Here is a 15,403-nt window from a genome sequence, read left to right on the forward strand (position 1 = left end):
TATGATCTGTCCTGGAGAATGACCTATAGTGGAGAAGAATGGGTATTCCACTGCAGTTGGTGAGGCATTCTTACATATGCCTGTTATGTCTAGTTGGTTTATAGTATGCTTCAAGTATGCTATTTCCCTACTGATATTATGTCTAGATGTTCTATCCATTATTGAAAGTGCCATATTGAATCTCCTACTATTAATATAGCACTGTCTAGTTATCCCTTCAAATCTGTCAATATTTACTTCATGTAATTTTAGGCTCAGCTGTTAGGTACGTATATATTGACCTCTTTATCAGTATATAGCAAACTTCTTTATCCGTTGTAAACATTTTTGACTTAGAGTCTATTTTATCTGATATTAGTATAGCTATCTCAGCTCTCTTTTGGTTATGATTTGTATGGTATGTTTTTTTCCATCCTTTCACTTTCAACCTACTTGTGTCTTGAATATAAGGTGAGTCTCTTATAAACAGCATATAATCAGGTCATGCTTTTTTATTCAGTCTGCCAATCTCAGCCTTTTGACTGGAGAGTTTAATCCATTTACATTTAAAGTAACTACTGATAATGTAGGAGTTTCTTCTGCATTTGCTCTTTGGTTTTTTAAGTCATATACATTTTTTGTCCCTCAGTTCTTCTGTTCATGCCTACTTTCATATTTATTTGATTTTTTGCATTGTACTGTTTTGTGTCCCTTCTTATTTCCTTCTGTGCGTTTTTTCTGATATTTTCCTTGTAGTTACCATAAGGCTAAAATTTAGCATCCTAAATCTATAGCAGTATGTTTGATTTGACACCAACTTCAATAGCACACATGTACACTATTCCTATAGCCATCCGTCCCCTTTTGTTGTACTTTTTACAGATTATATTTTTATATGTTGTATGTCCAAAACCATAGATTTATCATTAATTTTTATGCATTTACATTTTAGAACCTGTAAGAAATAAAATGCAGCATTATATACCAAAAAATTCAACATGGTAGTACTGGCACTTATAATTACCCATATAGTTACCTTAACTGGAACTCTATTTCTTTATGCCAGTTTGATCCACTGTCTCTTGTCCTTTCCTTTCAGTCTGTAGAACTCCCTTTAGCTTTGCTTGTAAAGTAGGTCTAGTGGTGATGAAATCCCTCGGCTTTTGTTTATCTGGAAATGTCTTAATCTCTCCCTCACTTTTGAAAGACAGTCTCATTGAAGATAAACTTCTTGGTTGGCAATAGTTTTCTTTCAGCACTTTAAATATTTCATTGCACTGCCTTCTTGCCTCCATGGTTTCTGATGAGAAATTGGAACTTAATCTTATTGGGACTCCCTTGTACATAACACATTGCTTGCTTTTCTCTTGCGGCTTTCAAAACTCTCCTAGTCCTTGGCATTCGACAGTTTGACTACTATGTATCTGGGCATGGTTCACTTTGAATTTATCCTCTTTGGGGTTCAATGGGCTTCTTTAATGTGTGTTTCATGTCTTTCGTTAAATTTGGAAGTTTTCCATCATTATTACTTTGAATACTACTTCTTCCTTTTCTCTCTTTCTGGGACCTCTTTAATGACTAAATTGGCATGCTTGATTGTGTCCCACAAGTCGTTTAGGCTTGGATTGCTTTCCTTTCTTTCTTTTCTCTTTTTGCTCCTCAGCCTGAATCATTTTGATTGTCACTTCTTTGAGATCACTGATTCTTTCTTTGGCCAGCTCCAGTCTGCTGTTGAAACCATCTAGGGAATTTGTCATTTTGGTTACTGTGGTCTTCAACTCCAGTATTTCTGTTTGTTTTTTGTGTTTTTTTTAATTCTTTCTCTTTATTGAGATTCTTATATTATTCATTTATTGTTTTTCTGATATCCCTTTGTTCTTTCTCTGTTTTCCTTTATCTCCTTGTGTATATTGAAGATAATTTTTTTTTAAGTCTTTGTCTGTTACATCTAAGTCTGGTCATCTTCCATGATGGAGTCTAGATTTTTATGTTGTGCCTTTGGATGGACCATCATTTCCTGTTTCTTTGTCCTGTAATCTTTTGTTGCACACTGTACATTTAATATTTTAAAGTGTTATCTCTTTAAAGGGTTATCTCCCTGAGCTGTCTGTACCTTAAGTTTGTATCCAGTTAATGATAACCCTGCCACTTTTAAGTAGCCTTTTTCTTGATTTGGCACTTACCCAGTTACTGCAGTCCTTTAACTTTTTTATGATGCTTTGAGAAAGATGTTTCTGCCAGTTCTTGTTGGTTGTCAAAGTTTCAGTTGGGGCCATGAAACTTTTCCCTCCACCATCTTGATCAGTGTAGGGCCCTCTATTGCTTTACATTAGAACATTTGTTGAAAGTGTATTTGTTTGAATTTGTGAGAATGAGTCTGTTTGTTTGTTTACTAAAAGTATCATTAGTCATAAAGGTTTCTGCACCTAAGAATGCAAAGTACAAAGTTCGAATTACAGAAAAGAGATAATAGTTTATAAACTTATATGCTAACTACTTAGTGGAAGCTACAATTTAAAAGAGTGTTACTCCCTCATATGTGTTGCCCTAAGTCCGGGGCTGGCAAACTATGGCCTGTGGGCCTAATCTTCAGAATGCTGCATGCCTCCTAGAACAGGGCCTGGCAAAGTAGACATTCATTAAATATGGCAGGGCACGTGAGGAAAAGTATGGAATCCTGTGAGTGTTGATAGAATAGAGAAACTACACTGTTGAGAAGATTAGGAAGCCGCCTTGAAGTAATAGACCCTTATATTGATATTTGAAAAATTGGATAGGACATTGTATTAGTCAGGGTTCTCTAGGGAAACAGAACCAACAGCAGAGATCTGTAAATATGAGATTTAATAAAAGTGTCTCACACAACTGTGGGGATGCATGAGTCCAAATCCCATAGGGCAAGATTCACGAGTCCAAATTCCATAGGCAGTGAGCTGGCAACTCTGATGAAGGTCTTTGATGAACTCCCCAGGAGAGATTAGCTGGCTGAAGAAGAAAGTTCTCTCTCTTCTCCCTTAAAGTCTTCAACTGATTGTGTTAAATTCAGCTGATTGAATTATCTCATTGTGGAAAACACTCTCTTCTTGATGTAATCAGCCACAGATACAATCAATTGACTGACAATTTAATAAACCAGCCTTCTGGTTTATTAACCAGCCACAAATGTCTTTGCAGTAATGGTTAGGCCAGTGCTTGCTTGACCAGATACCTGGGCACCATCACCTGGCCAAGTTGATGAACCTATCCATCAGACATCAACAATTATAAAGCACCAAGAGAAAGGTGGAGGAGTTGGTTGGACTTTACAAGAGGCAGAAACAGGATAAACAAAAGCATAGAGATAAGAAGGCATTGACATGATAAGGAATGATAGGACAAGAGAGTCTAGTCTTGCTAAAGTGTAAAGAACTCATAGATGTGTCTTAAGGCTGGCAATGTAGTCTCAAGGGATATGATGCCAGACTGCCAATGCAAGAGTGAACCATTTACATTTAATGTTGGTTATTATAGAGTGTAAAGGATTTTGAGCAAGGGATGACATAATTAGAGCTATGCTCTTGGGAGGCTAACCTGGCAGTGCTGTGTAGAATGGATTTAAGGAGGAAGCATCTGGGGATGAGGATCATAAATACAAGGGAGGTTATCAGGCTCAGAGTTTGAATGGTGCCAAGAGAAATATGGCAGAGAGGATAAAAAGTAGATAAATTGAAGAGATAAAATTGACTTAAAGCTAATAGCTCTGGGAAACAAGCATCAAAGATGGAGGATTGAATATATTCATTAATCTCTCCTTTCTCCAGAAACTCCACATTGTAAAATTTTAATACACTGGGGAGTGAGGGGGAATATCCTAAAGTTTTCAGAGAGGAAAAAGTGAGATTCTTACAAAAGATAAAGAATCTTTTAGAATCTCCTAGGACTTATCTACAGCACTACAGACTAGAAGACAATGGATCAGTTCCTTCACAATTCTGAGGCAAAAATTTTCCAACCTGGTATTATGTACTCAGATTATCAATACTCAGAAGGGTTGACAAAATACATTTTTAGACATGCGTGATCTCAAAAATGCTATTTCTTTTATGACCTTTCTCAGGAAGCCACTGGAGCATGTACCTCACTAAAATGAGGGAGTAAACCAGAAGATAGGAAGACATAGGATACAGAAAACAGGGATTGAACATGAGACAGGGTGGGAATCCCCAAAATAATGTAGAAAGGACATTCCAGGGGACAGCCGTGCAGCAGGCCTACAAAGCAGCCAGTCCTACATGGGGCAGTTCGGACGGTTCTAAGAGAAACTTGCTCAAGATTAACCTGACAAGATGTCTAATATGTTTGAACATTTTAGAGGAGATTTGCAAAACTGGAGTCTCAGTGGATGAGTTAGTGATAGATATGTAGAAATCTGAGTGTCAAGTCAGAGTTAAACTTGGAATTAGAACTGTATTATTTCCTAGGGCTGCCATAGCAAATTACTGTAAACCACATGGTTTAAAACTACAGAAATTTGTTCACTCACAGCTCTGGAGCCTAGAAGTTCCAACTCAAGGAGTCAGCAGTGCTGTGCTCCCTCCACAGGCTTTAGGAGAGGATCCCTCCTTACCTCCTCTAGCTTCTGATGGTGGTCGGCAAGCCTTGTTGTTCCTTGGCTTATGGTGGCATCACTCCACTCTCGGCCTCCATCTCCACGTGGTTCTCTTCCCTCTGGGTCTGCATGTCTGGGACCAAGTTTCCTCCTCCTTATAAGGTCACCAGGCATTGGATGAGAGCCCACCCTAATCCAGTATGCCCTCATCTTCACTTGATGACATCAGCAAAGACCCTATTTCCTGACAAGGCCACATTCACAGGTACTGGGGATTGGGCTGGAACATATCTCTTGGGGGGACACCGTTCAACCCAGTACAAGAACCTTCTCCAACTACTTAACAGAGAGCATTTAGTATAAAGAATTGCTAACGAGAAATTAGAACTGAGAAAAAGCAAAAGGAAAACACTTAAGTATACTAAGGATGACAACTACAGGAAGTAGCTACCACCTCTAGGCTGGGGGAGCAAAGAGAAGATGCTGGAATGATTCACATTTAGAAGCTTGAGGGGCTGGGGCCCAGACCTCCGAGGAGAGGGCAGTAGCTGCTGGTGCTGGTGTCTCTGAACTCAGGGGAGGGAGCCCCCGGGCCTGAGAACCAGACTTGGAGGAGGAGGCACCAGGTGGCTAGGGCTGGTCCCTCTAAAAGGGGGTGAATTGAGGCTGTTTCTGCAAGTGTTGGAAGAACTGCAAACCAGACTTTGCTGCTATTCATGGGGCAAACTACGGGCAGCAGGTGAACTGGGAGCTGAGATGAGGCCAGCGTGAACAGGAAGGAGCAGAGCCCTCCGTCCTCTTCCAGCCTCCTGGGCTCCCAGAGCCCCTCCTGTTGGCAGTGTCTAGGGGGGAGCCAGAGTCCCAGTCCAGAGTCCCAGCCACCAAGTATCTCATTGATATATACCAGATAATTATTTTAATTCCAGGGAAAGCATGAAGGTCTTTAAGAAAGGATGAGTAATTAGAGTAGACATCCAGATTCAGCAAAGAATCACTTCTATATTGTCATTATAGGGGAAACACCAAAATTTCAACATACCTATACCAAGAAGATGGAACAGGGGATGTGGGTGGGTTGGGGGAGCAATGAAAACAAAAATTCATCTGTTCCTTGGGTGGAAATCCATAGAAAGTACTTGAACAAAAATAAAATAAAGGGCCTTGTAAGTTGGCTATATAGAGATGTGAAGATAAGAGCTATGAAATGAATTGGCTAAAAGACTTTAATGTGGTTAACTGAGGGGAGCAGGAATGATAGAGGCGGTCAGGAGGCTGATGTGTTTTGAAACAAGCCTTGTTGGGAACCACAGTCAACACAAGTGCCATTGATGGCCTTTCCACCCTTGTGCTCCTCTCGCTGGCAGCTGCTGAATGATGGCTACAGTTGGCCGCACAGAGCAGCTCCTGGCCGGCCAAGGCTGAGACTGTGCTCTTGAGCAAGGAGAGAACAGAGCTTTGGTTGCCTAGAGGTGCTCCTCGGTTGAGGAAAACATGGGCCAGGAACAATTTGTAGGTTGGGTCAGAATGTCACCCAGGCAGAACAGGCCCTGCATCACCACCGTGAGGAGGAATATTTAGCAAAGGCAGCTTAGCGAGTCATCGTGAGAATGGCATGACCCTTGTCACACTGGGCCCGCCCGTGTCAGGGGCTGACAGCCCACCCGCTCAACCTCCGTATGCAGCAGAGTGAAACCAGGCTCCCTCTGCATCCGAGGGCAGCTTGTCTGTCGGCACCTGGGGGAGATAGTGCGGTGATTAATGAGCTACTGGATCTAGCCTCCTGGATGTTCAGCCTCAGCTCCTGATTTAGAGCCCGAGTCCCTTCAGAGGCCCATTAGATAGTAGTTTATGAGGAGTCAGAGGAGGAGACACACTGATTCTTTATGAGTGATGGAACATCCACCCAGAGTTGCACAAGGCACATGCCTGCAGCTGGAGGAAGGTCCCTAGCCGTTTAAACTTAACACAACCCCTCTCAGCATGCAGACCAACCCCCTAAAAGACACTCCCACGTGCACAAGCATCAACTCTTGAATAACACACACACACACACACACACACACACACACACACACACACACATCCATCTCCATTCCAAAGCCTCCATCATACTCCTCTGAGCCTGCCCAACTTCCAGTCCTTGTTGCCACGTTATGGCACAACGTCCATCACCAGGGCTGACTGTTCTAGAATTCCATCTCTAGAGCAGTTGATGAAAAATACAAAAGCATCTGGCTATGTAAAGCCTCTTTGCTCTCAGGTTGAGTGACAAAAACCAATGAACAATGAGGTGACCTGGGGGGACATACCAAGTGATGTCCAGTCTTAACCACTGAGCCGCTGGGCATTAAGTCACCCATGGCAGTGTCTTGGGGGGCACCCCGAGGCCCGGATGAGTTAACGTTCTCTAAATGCAGCCATTCACACGCACCCTCCCCACCTGAGCAGAACCTGCCCAGAAAGTCTGTTCCAGGCCGGGGCCCGGTGATCCTGCCGCCGCCTCCCGGACAACCGTGGCTGATGTGAGCTCACGCTCTTCTTTTTCAGATTATGATGTTTGCGCCGAGGCCCCCTGCGAACAGCAGTGCACAGACAACTTCGGCCGAGTGCTGTGTACTTGTTATCCCGGGTACCGGTACGACCGGGAGAGACACCGGAAGCGGGAGAAGCCGTACTGCCTTGGTGTGTTGGAATACCTGCCTGTTCTCCCCAGCTCTCAAGGCCGTGCCCTGTTCACATGCGTCTGTCCTTTGTTGGTCGTTCGTCATCAGTGTGAGCAGCTCCAGGAGCCGCTTTGCCCTGTGACATCCCCCCCCCATCCCCCCTTAAATCCTGATGTTTATTGCCTGGGGTTGTGTTTGGTGTTATCCTAGGGATCTCGGCCTTCAATCATGACTATTTAGACAAGGAATTCTTCAGAGAGTTGGTACCAGTCAGATCCTCAGTGGCAGTGAGCTATAAGAGTGGGAGAAGGGGAACATTACAACTTGTAAAATAAAATAAAATAAAATAAAACAGAATATAAAGGTTCAGGGAAGTAAAAATGCAGAAATAACAAAATAAGAAGCAGTGTGCTCCCCCCAGAAGACTAGGAAAAGAGACTGGGAAAGGGGAAGTGGCCACATGGCAGACAGGTGGGAGGTGGGAGAGAGTGGAGCCAGCACCTGGGCTGCAGCTGAGCGGCATCAGCGCCCTCAGTCTCCAGCAGCTCGCTCCCTTCCCCTGGTTGCCTGAGCTTCCCCAGCCCTGGGCTCTCTGAGTTCCTGAGGCAGGTTTAGGACTCATTGTCCTCTGGAGCTGCCATGTTTCAAAGTGTGGTTAATCCATGGCTACCCTATCTCAGAGACATCTAGGATTCTTGCTTAAAACAATAAAAATACTGGGCCCCTCCAGATCTAGTAAATCACAGCTGAGGGCCGGTCCAGAAATCGGAATTTACACCAGTGCCTCTAGGGGTTCACATTCACCGGGAAATTGGGAAATCAGCTGGAGGATGAACTGAGCAGACTGGCACATGGACCCAAGTGTGAGATAAACTTGGAACATGGACTAGCTGTGATTAGCAGCTCCTCCTCCTCTGCCCCAGCAAGGGCTCCAGAGAGCACCGTTTACGAGTAGTTCTAGCCGGGCGTTCCCAACCTCCTCCCCATAGCCCCACACTGGGAAAGAATGGGATGGAGGCCACCAAGTGAAGGCAGTGGGGGACCTGTGGCCTCTCCCACAGGGCCCCAGGCCAAAGGGCTCTTGTTTCAGTTTGCAGGACCAGCAGAAGTTGCATTCTCCTAAGAGGTCCATCTATTTCCATCTCTCATTTCAACCTCTTCCTCCCCCCTCTGGGCAGTTCAGGCAGCTTCACACCTAGGCTTTAGCATGGCAACACCTGAGAAAGGCAGGCACCTGAGGGATTCAGAGTGGGCTCCAGCTGGGCCATCTCTGGCTACAGGTGACAGAGCGCTTGCTGCCCGGGGAACATCCAGATGACCGCACTCCCCTTGGCACGCACGGCACCTGACACAGGTGGGCCCTTGATGCTTCGTTCAGGGATACCGGGAAGTTGTCGGCCTCCTCGAGCTCAGGGCCGGGCTCTGTCTGCCCACCACATGTGCAGTCCAGAGCTGCAAGTCCCGGTTCCCATCATCTGCTGCCTTGTGTCTTCAGCCAGGGAACATGAAACGGAGCGGGCCTCTCTCTCTTCCCTGGTGGGAAACATTTTTGTTTCCACCCTATTCAGCAGGGGAGCATGTCTGTGATGTGCTCGGCCAACATGGACTTTTAACAGTTACTTGTTTGATGGTCTCATGGCTCATTTCCACAGCTCATGAGGGGTCTTTTTTGGTCATTGATGAGGCAGGAATTTCCTGGGGAAAACTGTCTCACTTAGACCCATTGTGACTATTTTCTTTTATTGGAAGCAGCTTTTCTCAGGTACAGTTATGTCCCTTAACACTGGGAAGGAGCCATTCCTAAGTGACCTCGGGTCTCCAGCATGCTGCTTGGAACTGACAGCCATAAAGGGGAACGTAAAAATTCTAAGCGCACCAGGGCAATTGCAAAAAATCCTTTATATAATGTTTACTTTACAAAGTGTCTTGCCGCTGGTGATCTCATCTTCTCCCACGGCAGATTTGAGGCAGGCTCCGTACCGCTGTTCTGTGGACGATGACCCTGAAGCCTGGCAATACCTGCACCAGGCACGTGACGTGGAAGTGGCAGCACCGCAGCCAGGAGCCCCATCGCTGGCCAGTGGTGCCCTTGGGTCCCGTGAAAGGCCCTGTTTCTACCAGCTTCCTAATTTAGTCCAGGCTCCTCTGAGAGAGGTCAGGCAGTGTCCTTGGCAGGCGGCATACAGAGGGGCCAAGCCTCACGCCCCCTGTTGTGTTGGAAGTGGATTCTCTGACGCTGCCTGAGTGTTCTCTGCATTTGATTCTAACCTAGATGTCGATGAGTGTGCGACCAGCAACAAGACACTGTGTGCACACATCTGCGTCAACACCCTGGGCAGCTACCGCTGTGAGTGCCGGGAGGGCTTCATCCGCGAGGACGACGGGAGGACGTGCACCAAGGGCGACAAGTATCCCAATGACACCGGTGAGTGGGGCGCGTAAAGTCGCTCCCCTGTCGCTCTAGCCCCTGGGGGGCCCGGGAGAGGAAGAGAAGGACTAGAAGGCGAGGTCCCTCCTGAAGAGGCCGAGTGAGCGTGAGGCACGTGTGCAAGGGCCGTGAGCGTGTGGAGCAGAGGAGGCTGTCGGCCGGGCCGGGGCAATGTGCTCGTGGGTAAGCCAGCATTGCTTAGTTATGGGCGTTAGCCGAGCTCAGATGAGCAGAGAAGGGGCCAGAACACTGTGTCCTCTCCGAGAAAACACGCTGAAGAAGACCCTGCTTTCCGGAAATGTTGGCAGGAAGCATTTCCAGGTGAAGCCACAGTCTCCATCGTTGCGGCCTGGGGTATCGTCAGACCTGGGCCTGTCCGCACACTGCATGTTATGAGGGTCCTGATCAGATAAAAACAGAAGTGGAGAGCGTTTAGGAAGTTTGATATTAAATTGATAAAAAAATTTTATCCAAACCCCAAAATGCCTGCTCATATTTTATGTCTTTCACATTTTTCTAGTAATTTATTTCTATTGTATTTTGCAAGAATATCAGTTCACAATGAATTGGAAATTTTTTAAAAAAACTGATTTTTCATAAGAGAGTTTGAGATGTGTTTTACACTCTCTCAACTGGATTCAATGGCGCTATCTGGTCACTCAAAAATATCCACCTAAATGTTGAGTTACTTCCTTAAGTTTGGAGGGGGGTAAAAAAGACAATTCCAAAATTGATGTCAGATGCTTCAAGGACTGCTTTGACAGGGGAAATACCACCACATTCCCTTGTGAAGCAACTCGCATCTCTTTGCCAAGTTACAAGTGCCAGCCCATAGTTATAGTATAGGGCTTTTAGCACAGACAGACCAGTGCAAAGGGCCTTCCGGCCAGGAAGACTTAAAAGCAAAGTGGACTCTGTTGACAGTGCTCGGCAGATGCTCCCCAAAGTCCCAGGCTGGGCCCCACAGAGAAGGCAGGCTCCAGGGGGCCTCAGGGCCACACAGTGGGGAGGGAGGGTTCCCTGGGGAGAAAATCCTCAGCCAGGGAGACGGCCTGACGCTGGGCCCGCGTGGTCCCTGTGCTCCTGCATGCAACTCTGCGAGGCCAGGAAGCCACTGTCATGGGCATGAAGGGGAGCGGCAGAAGCACTGTGGGGGGAGGTTGGCCTGGTGGGGGGGGGGGGGGCGTTCCTAGGGCATATCACATGTGCCAAGAAAAGCGGGGAAGATGACAAGGCCAGAAGGATCTGAGGCCCTCAAGAGATAGCGACTTGGGTGTAGCCTGCGAGTCCGAAGGGGTGGAAGGTGGTCTCCTTCAGCTGAGGACAGAGTCAGCTGGGACCGGTGGCCGCACACCAGAAAACTACAAAGGGACATTCTGAGGAGCAAACGAGTTGAGTCATGAGGAAGCTGCCATATGTCAAAGTAAAAGCAAAATACCTGTTTGAAGCCAGCTCAGGCTTGGACAATTTGGGGTAATCTGAATGAATGGGAGGGCCCAGTGGCACTTTGAAAGGCCTGGCACACATGGGGCTTTTTGGCAAAAGGGGAAATTGGGGGAAAAAAAAAAACAACCACAACCACATTTACAGGCTACATTTTTAAATTCAACTTTAAAGTCACTTTATTTTGCCCCCTATTGGGGGTAGATTATGTTTTTATTGAAAGGATGAATCTGGTTGCAAAATGAGGTGAGCCTTTTAGCCGCTGATAGATTCATGTGTGGATCAGCAACAGGCAAACAGCTTTCTAATTTTTCATTCTGGAATTGGATTTCCAGCCATGCTCCAAACCAGGTTGCCCTCAGATTGCAGACTACCTGTCCTGGCGACTCTGCGTCTCTTTACCTAACATTTCTCTCCAGGGGAAATCCCACTTACATGCAGCCCCTTGAGCAACCCTGTCTAGAGCACAGTCGTCAGGCGCAGCCACAGCAAACCCTTATTGCTGAGCATCGAGTGTGGGATTCGACATTAGGGATACAGAAGTAATAGGGCCTGCCACGAGGAGCTTCCTGCTTGGTGGATAGAGCAGTCTGCAGGGACCTTAACTAGCAGGGCCAGATGAACTTTCCAGGGACCAGCACAAGACTTCATCCGCTGAGTGTACTTGCTCTGTTGTCTTCTGTGGTGTCCACCTTCTGCAATAACTCCTTGGCTCTCCAACCACACTCTTTGTCAGTCCCGAAGGTGGGGAGTCCCCTACCCTTGTCCTGCTGTGAATCAGTGTTCTAACAGGGTCTGCCAGTGAGAGCACCCACCTCCTATCTGCCCTTCAGACACAGAGGCTGAGGGAGGCTCCACTGCATCCCTGCAATTAGCAGTTTATTGGACATCTGATTTCTTTCCTGAGGAATAAATTGTGCTCCTTAAAAATGGTTCAAACAGACAAAAAGTTTCAGACAAGTCCAAGAGATCAAGAATTATATTCAGGTGACAACCAATTTGACCTCCATGGCTCAGGAAAATATCTAGTGTTTACAAAGGATCTGTATTTGCAAGGTTTCTTTTGCACCTGAAGAGCTCTTCACTATTATGACTTTCATTTAAGGTCATGTTTTGTCTCCACTACTTATTACAGCATTTCCCCAAATTATGTTCTGCAGAACTTTGGGGTCCTGTGAGATGATAACAACCATTTCTTTTTTTAAAAAATTTCTTTGTTCAAATGTTTGGGAAATATAAATTACTGCACCCACCTCTTAAAGACTCACAATGTAAGTGTATGAAAAGCTGTGAGCAAGCCCACCATTCAAACAAAAACCGTGACTTTGATAAAACCTCCATTTCCCAGAATTATTTTCTTAAGAAGTACTTATAAACTTCTCAGAGGTGATGGTGTCCTGAAAAATCAAGTTTTAGAACAGTAACTTATCAGATCTGGGGCTGAACTTGACAGGTCATGGAATCGGCTTTCAGACAAGGATGTTATTGTCACCCAATGAAGAGGCCCAGGTCTGGGGGTGAATGATTTGCTGAAGGCTTCACGGCACCTAATAAAAATGAAAACACACCATCCTTCCCATCCTCTACTGAGAGACAGTTTGTTCCTGCTTAGAGAGACTTACATGGGAAATGTTTTGTTGAAAGAAGTGAGAACTGCCTGGTGATTAGACCACTGAGCCTTTTATTAGAACATAAAACTCCTTGCACAGATTAGGCTAGCCTGCAGATTCTCCCCACTTCCTCCCTATCGTCATCCTGGCAGCTACAAATAGTAAAACAAGGCAAAACAAAAACCTGATACCCCATTGCTATCTGCTCCATCATTTCCCCCCACCCCACCAGCAGCAGCATTATAAAAGAACTCTGTATTTCATTTTCAGTAGCTAATTTCTACTGAATTCACCACATATGCACAGATAACTAGCATTTGGTTTTAGTATTTAACTAAGAAAAACATTCTAACACCAGTAACCAAAGATTTTTGGGGCTCGAGACTGAGAGGAGGAATCCATACCCTGAATTAAGAATGAAAAAGGACAGGCACTTTGTATGCCATAAATGTTCAAGTCAAAACTCAAGTGATTGGACTAAGTGGGGGGGGGGGGTCACTCAGGGAGTGGGGGGTTGGCTTTCATGGTTCTGGCAGTAAAAAAAAAAAAGCAAGTGCCCTGGAGGAGTTTCTTTGATTCAGGAAGCGCCTTGGCTGGGAAGCCAGGAGGGCTGGTGGCTGGCGCCTGCTCAGTGTTTACCAACTCGGTGACGTTGAACAGGCTCTGGGCCTCAGTTTCCTCAGCTATAGACAAGAGGGTTGAACCAGATGAGCGCTGAAGACCCTTTCACCCTCTCGAACTTTTTCAAACACTGATATGCTTTAACATAAGTAAAAGTCATATAAGTCCATGCGTGGTTCCCATTCCTTGATGCAAGCCAGTGCCAAGGCTCAAAACCATACCCAGCTCCAACACCTTCTAAGCAGAGACCATTCCTTATGTTATCTAAAAGATGAATAATTTGCACATCCAAGAATTCGGTTCAGGAATAGGAAACATTAAGGGGCCAACAGCAGAAGCAGCCAAGCCAAAGCAGTTTCAACTGCTTTGGAACTAATTAATAAACCGGATATTCCAGCAGGTCACTTTTTTGATGAGAAGATTATAATTTTGAGTATAAACACATGTGAGCTAAAACCTCCTCCCCCTCCTCCTTTGTTTTTACTTTGCATTGTCCAACGCCTGTAAAGTACTCAGAGGAATTTAGAACCAAGCCCAGCCCTGGCTCATTATTAGGAAAGCGTGCAGCGCGGGAGGGGCGTGGCCGCCGCTGCCTTCTGCTGATTGAAAGGTTGCAGCCCACACACCGGCTCGCTGACCGCAAGCCGTCTGGCTAAGGGGCAAGAATTGTTTGGTCACTTTGATTTTCTCTTTGAAAATACGTAGCTGGAGCCAGTTTAGTCGTCCCAGGGAGTCTGTGTAAGCACCGACAAGGAGGCAAATTAAGGAAATGTTGGCTCCATAGTCATTAGTTTGCTAGTCTCTAGTTTTCAACTTTTGTTTATTTTCTGATAAAGTGACGGTGACCTCCTACACCACTTATTTCAGTGTTAAAGGAGACCAGGTGTTTCATATAACCTTCAAGCCCCCACTAATCCAGAGATCACTGGTTCTCTACCTTGGAATCACCTGGGGAGCTTTAGAAAATGTTGCTGCCTCGCTGCCACCCCCAGATGGGTGGGGCGCAGCGTGGTCAGCAGGATCTTAAATCCCCCAACCCCCAGGTGATTGTCCTGCGCCGCCAGGGGTGAGAGCCGCTGTCAGATATCAAGTCTGCACAACTTTCAAAAACAAACTTTTTGAAACATGATTTGTCCACATGTGACACTGCCTGGATGAAATGTGTTGGCAATGTGCCTTAGGTTTTTAAAGATTATTAAATGTTACAAATACAGTATCTGAAGAGCATTCCTAATCCTTCGGATTTACACTCCGTTTAGCGTCGGTAAAAACTAGAGCTCCCTGCCCCCTGGTGGCCAGTCCTTAATACTGCACCTTCAGTATTGGAGCCAAAAGGTGATCCCTCACCAGGCTTGTCTCAGAGACGCATGACCACCGCGTTAATGGAGAGAACTGAAAGCAGTAGACATGTCTACCCGGCATTCTCAATAAATTATTAATGTACCATACCCAAAGCGATTTTTAACTCCACATTTGACATCACTGTAGACAAATTGCAGGGTGGATGAACCCCAATTCAGACTAGATGGCGTGTTCTGTATCTACACACAGAGAAAACTTGCATCCTTATCTTCAAGTCATCTGAGTGTCTGAGAGCTCCTTTCACAGGGAGATGTAAACTGCTTCAGACTACACCTCTCATTTTGTAGAGAACTTAATAAATGATACTGATACAAAAACAATAAATAACCTTTATGGAGCACTTGCTTGTTATTCTATTGACTCTTCACAATCACCCCATGTGCCAGGTGCTGTTAACCTTCTAGTGTTCAAGAGCTCACAGGAGTGGGGGCGCTGCCAGCCTAGGAGGTCCTAAATGGCAGCATCAGGCTCCAACTCCCGATACTGCCTGCTTTAGGGTCTGCAGTCTTAACTACTGTGCCTCATTGCTCCCGTCATTGGGAGCTTCAAAATTCTTTCAGATAAAGTTATCCTTGGTTTTCCTTGGTCTGGTAATTCCACAAGGGAACAGAAACCAGTCTGGGCATTTTCAGGTAAAAGATCACTCAGCAGCAGCTCATTCTAAAGCAGCTACAGCATCAGAGACCCTTGGGGGGCTTTGTTAGCCCCG

The 15,403-nt window shown here is 45.7% G+C and overlaps 1 protein-coding gene across 1 annotated transcript in view; it reads left to right on the forward strand.

The window, feature by feature from the left end:
- The window catches only part of CCBE1 (collagen and calcium binding EGF domains 1), a 258,391-nt gene that overhangs the window by 220,580 nt on the left and 22,408 nt on the right, over positions 1–15,403 (forward strand). The window contains exons 5-6 of the mRNA XM_037806021.1: positions 7,115–7,249; positions 9,503–9,655. Coding sequence (XP_037661949.1) covers positions 7,115–7,249; positions 9,503–9,655 — 288 coding nt within the window. The remainder of the gene's footprint in view (positions 1–7,114; positions 7,250–9,502; positions 9,656–15,403) is intronic.

This window comes from Choloepus didactylus, chromosome 16 (genome assembly GCF_015220235.1).
Source record: "Choloepus didactylus isolate mChoDid1 chromosome 16, mChoDid1.pri, whole genome shotgun sequence".
Lineage (NCBI taxonomy): Eukaryota > Metazoa > Chordata > Mammalia > Pilosa > Megalonychidae > Choloepus > Choloepus didactylus.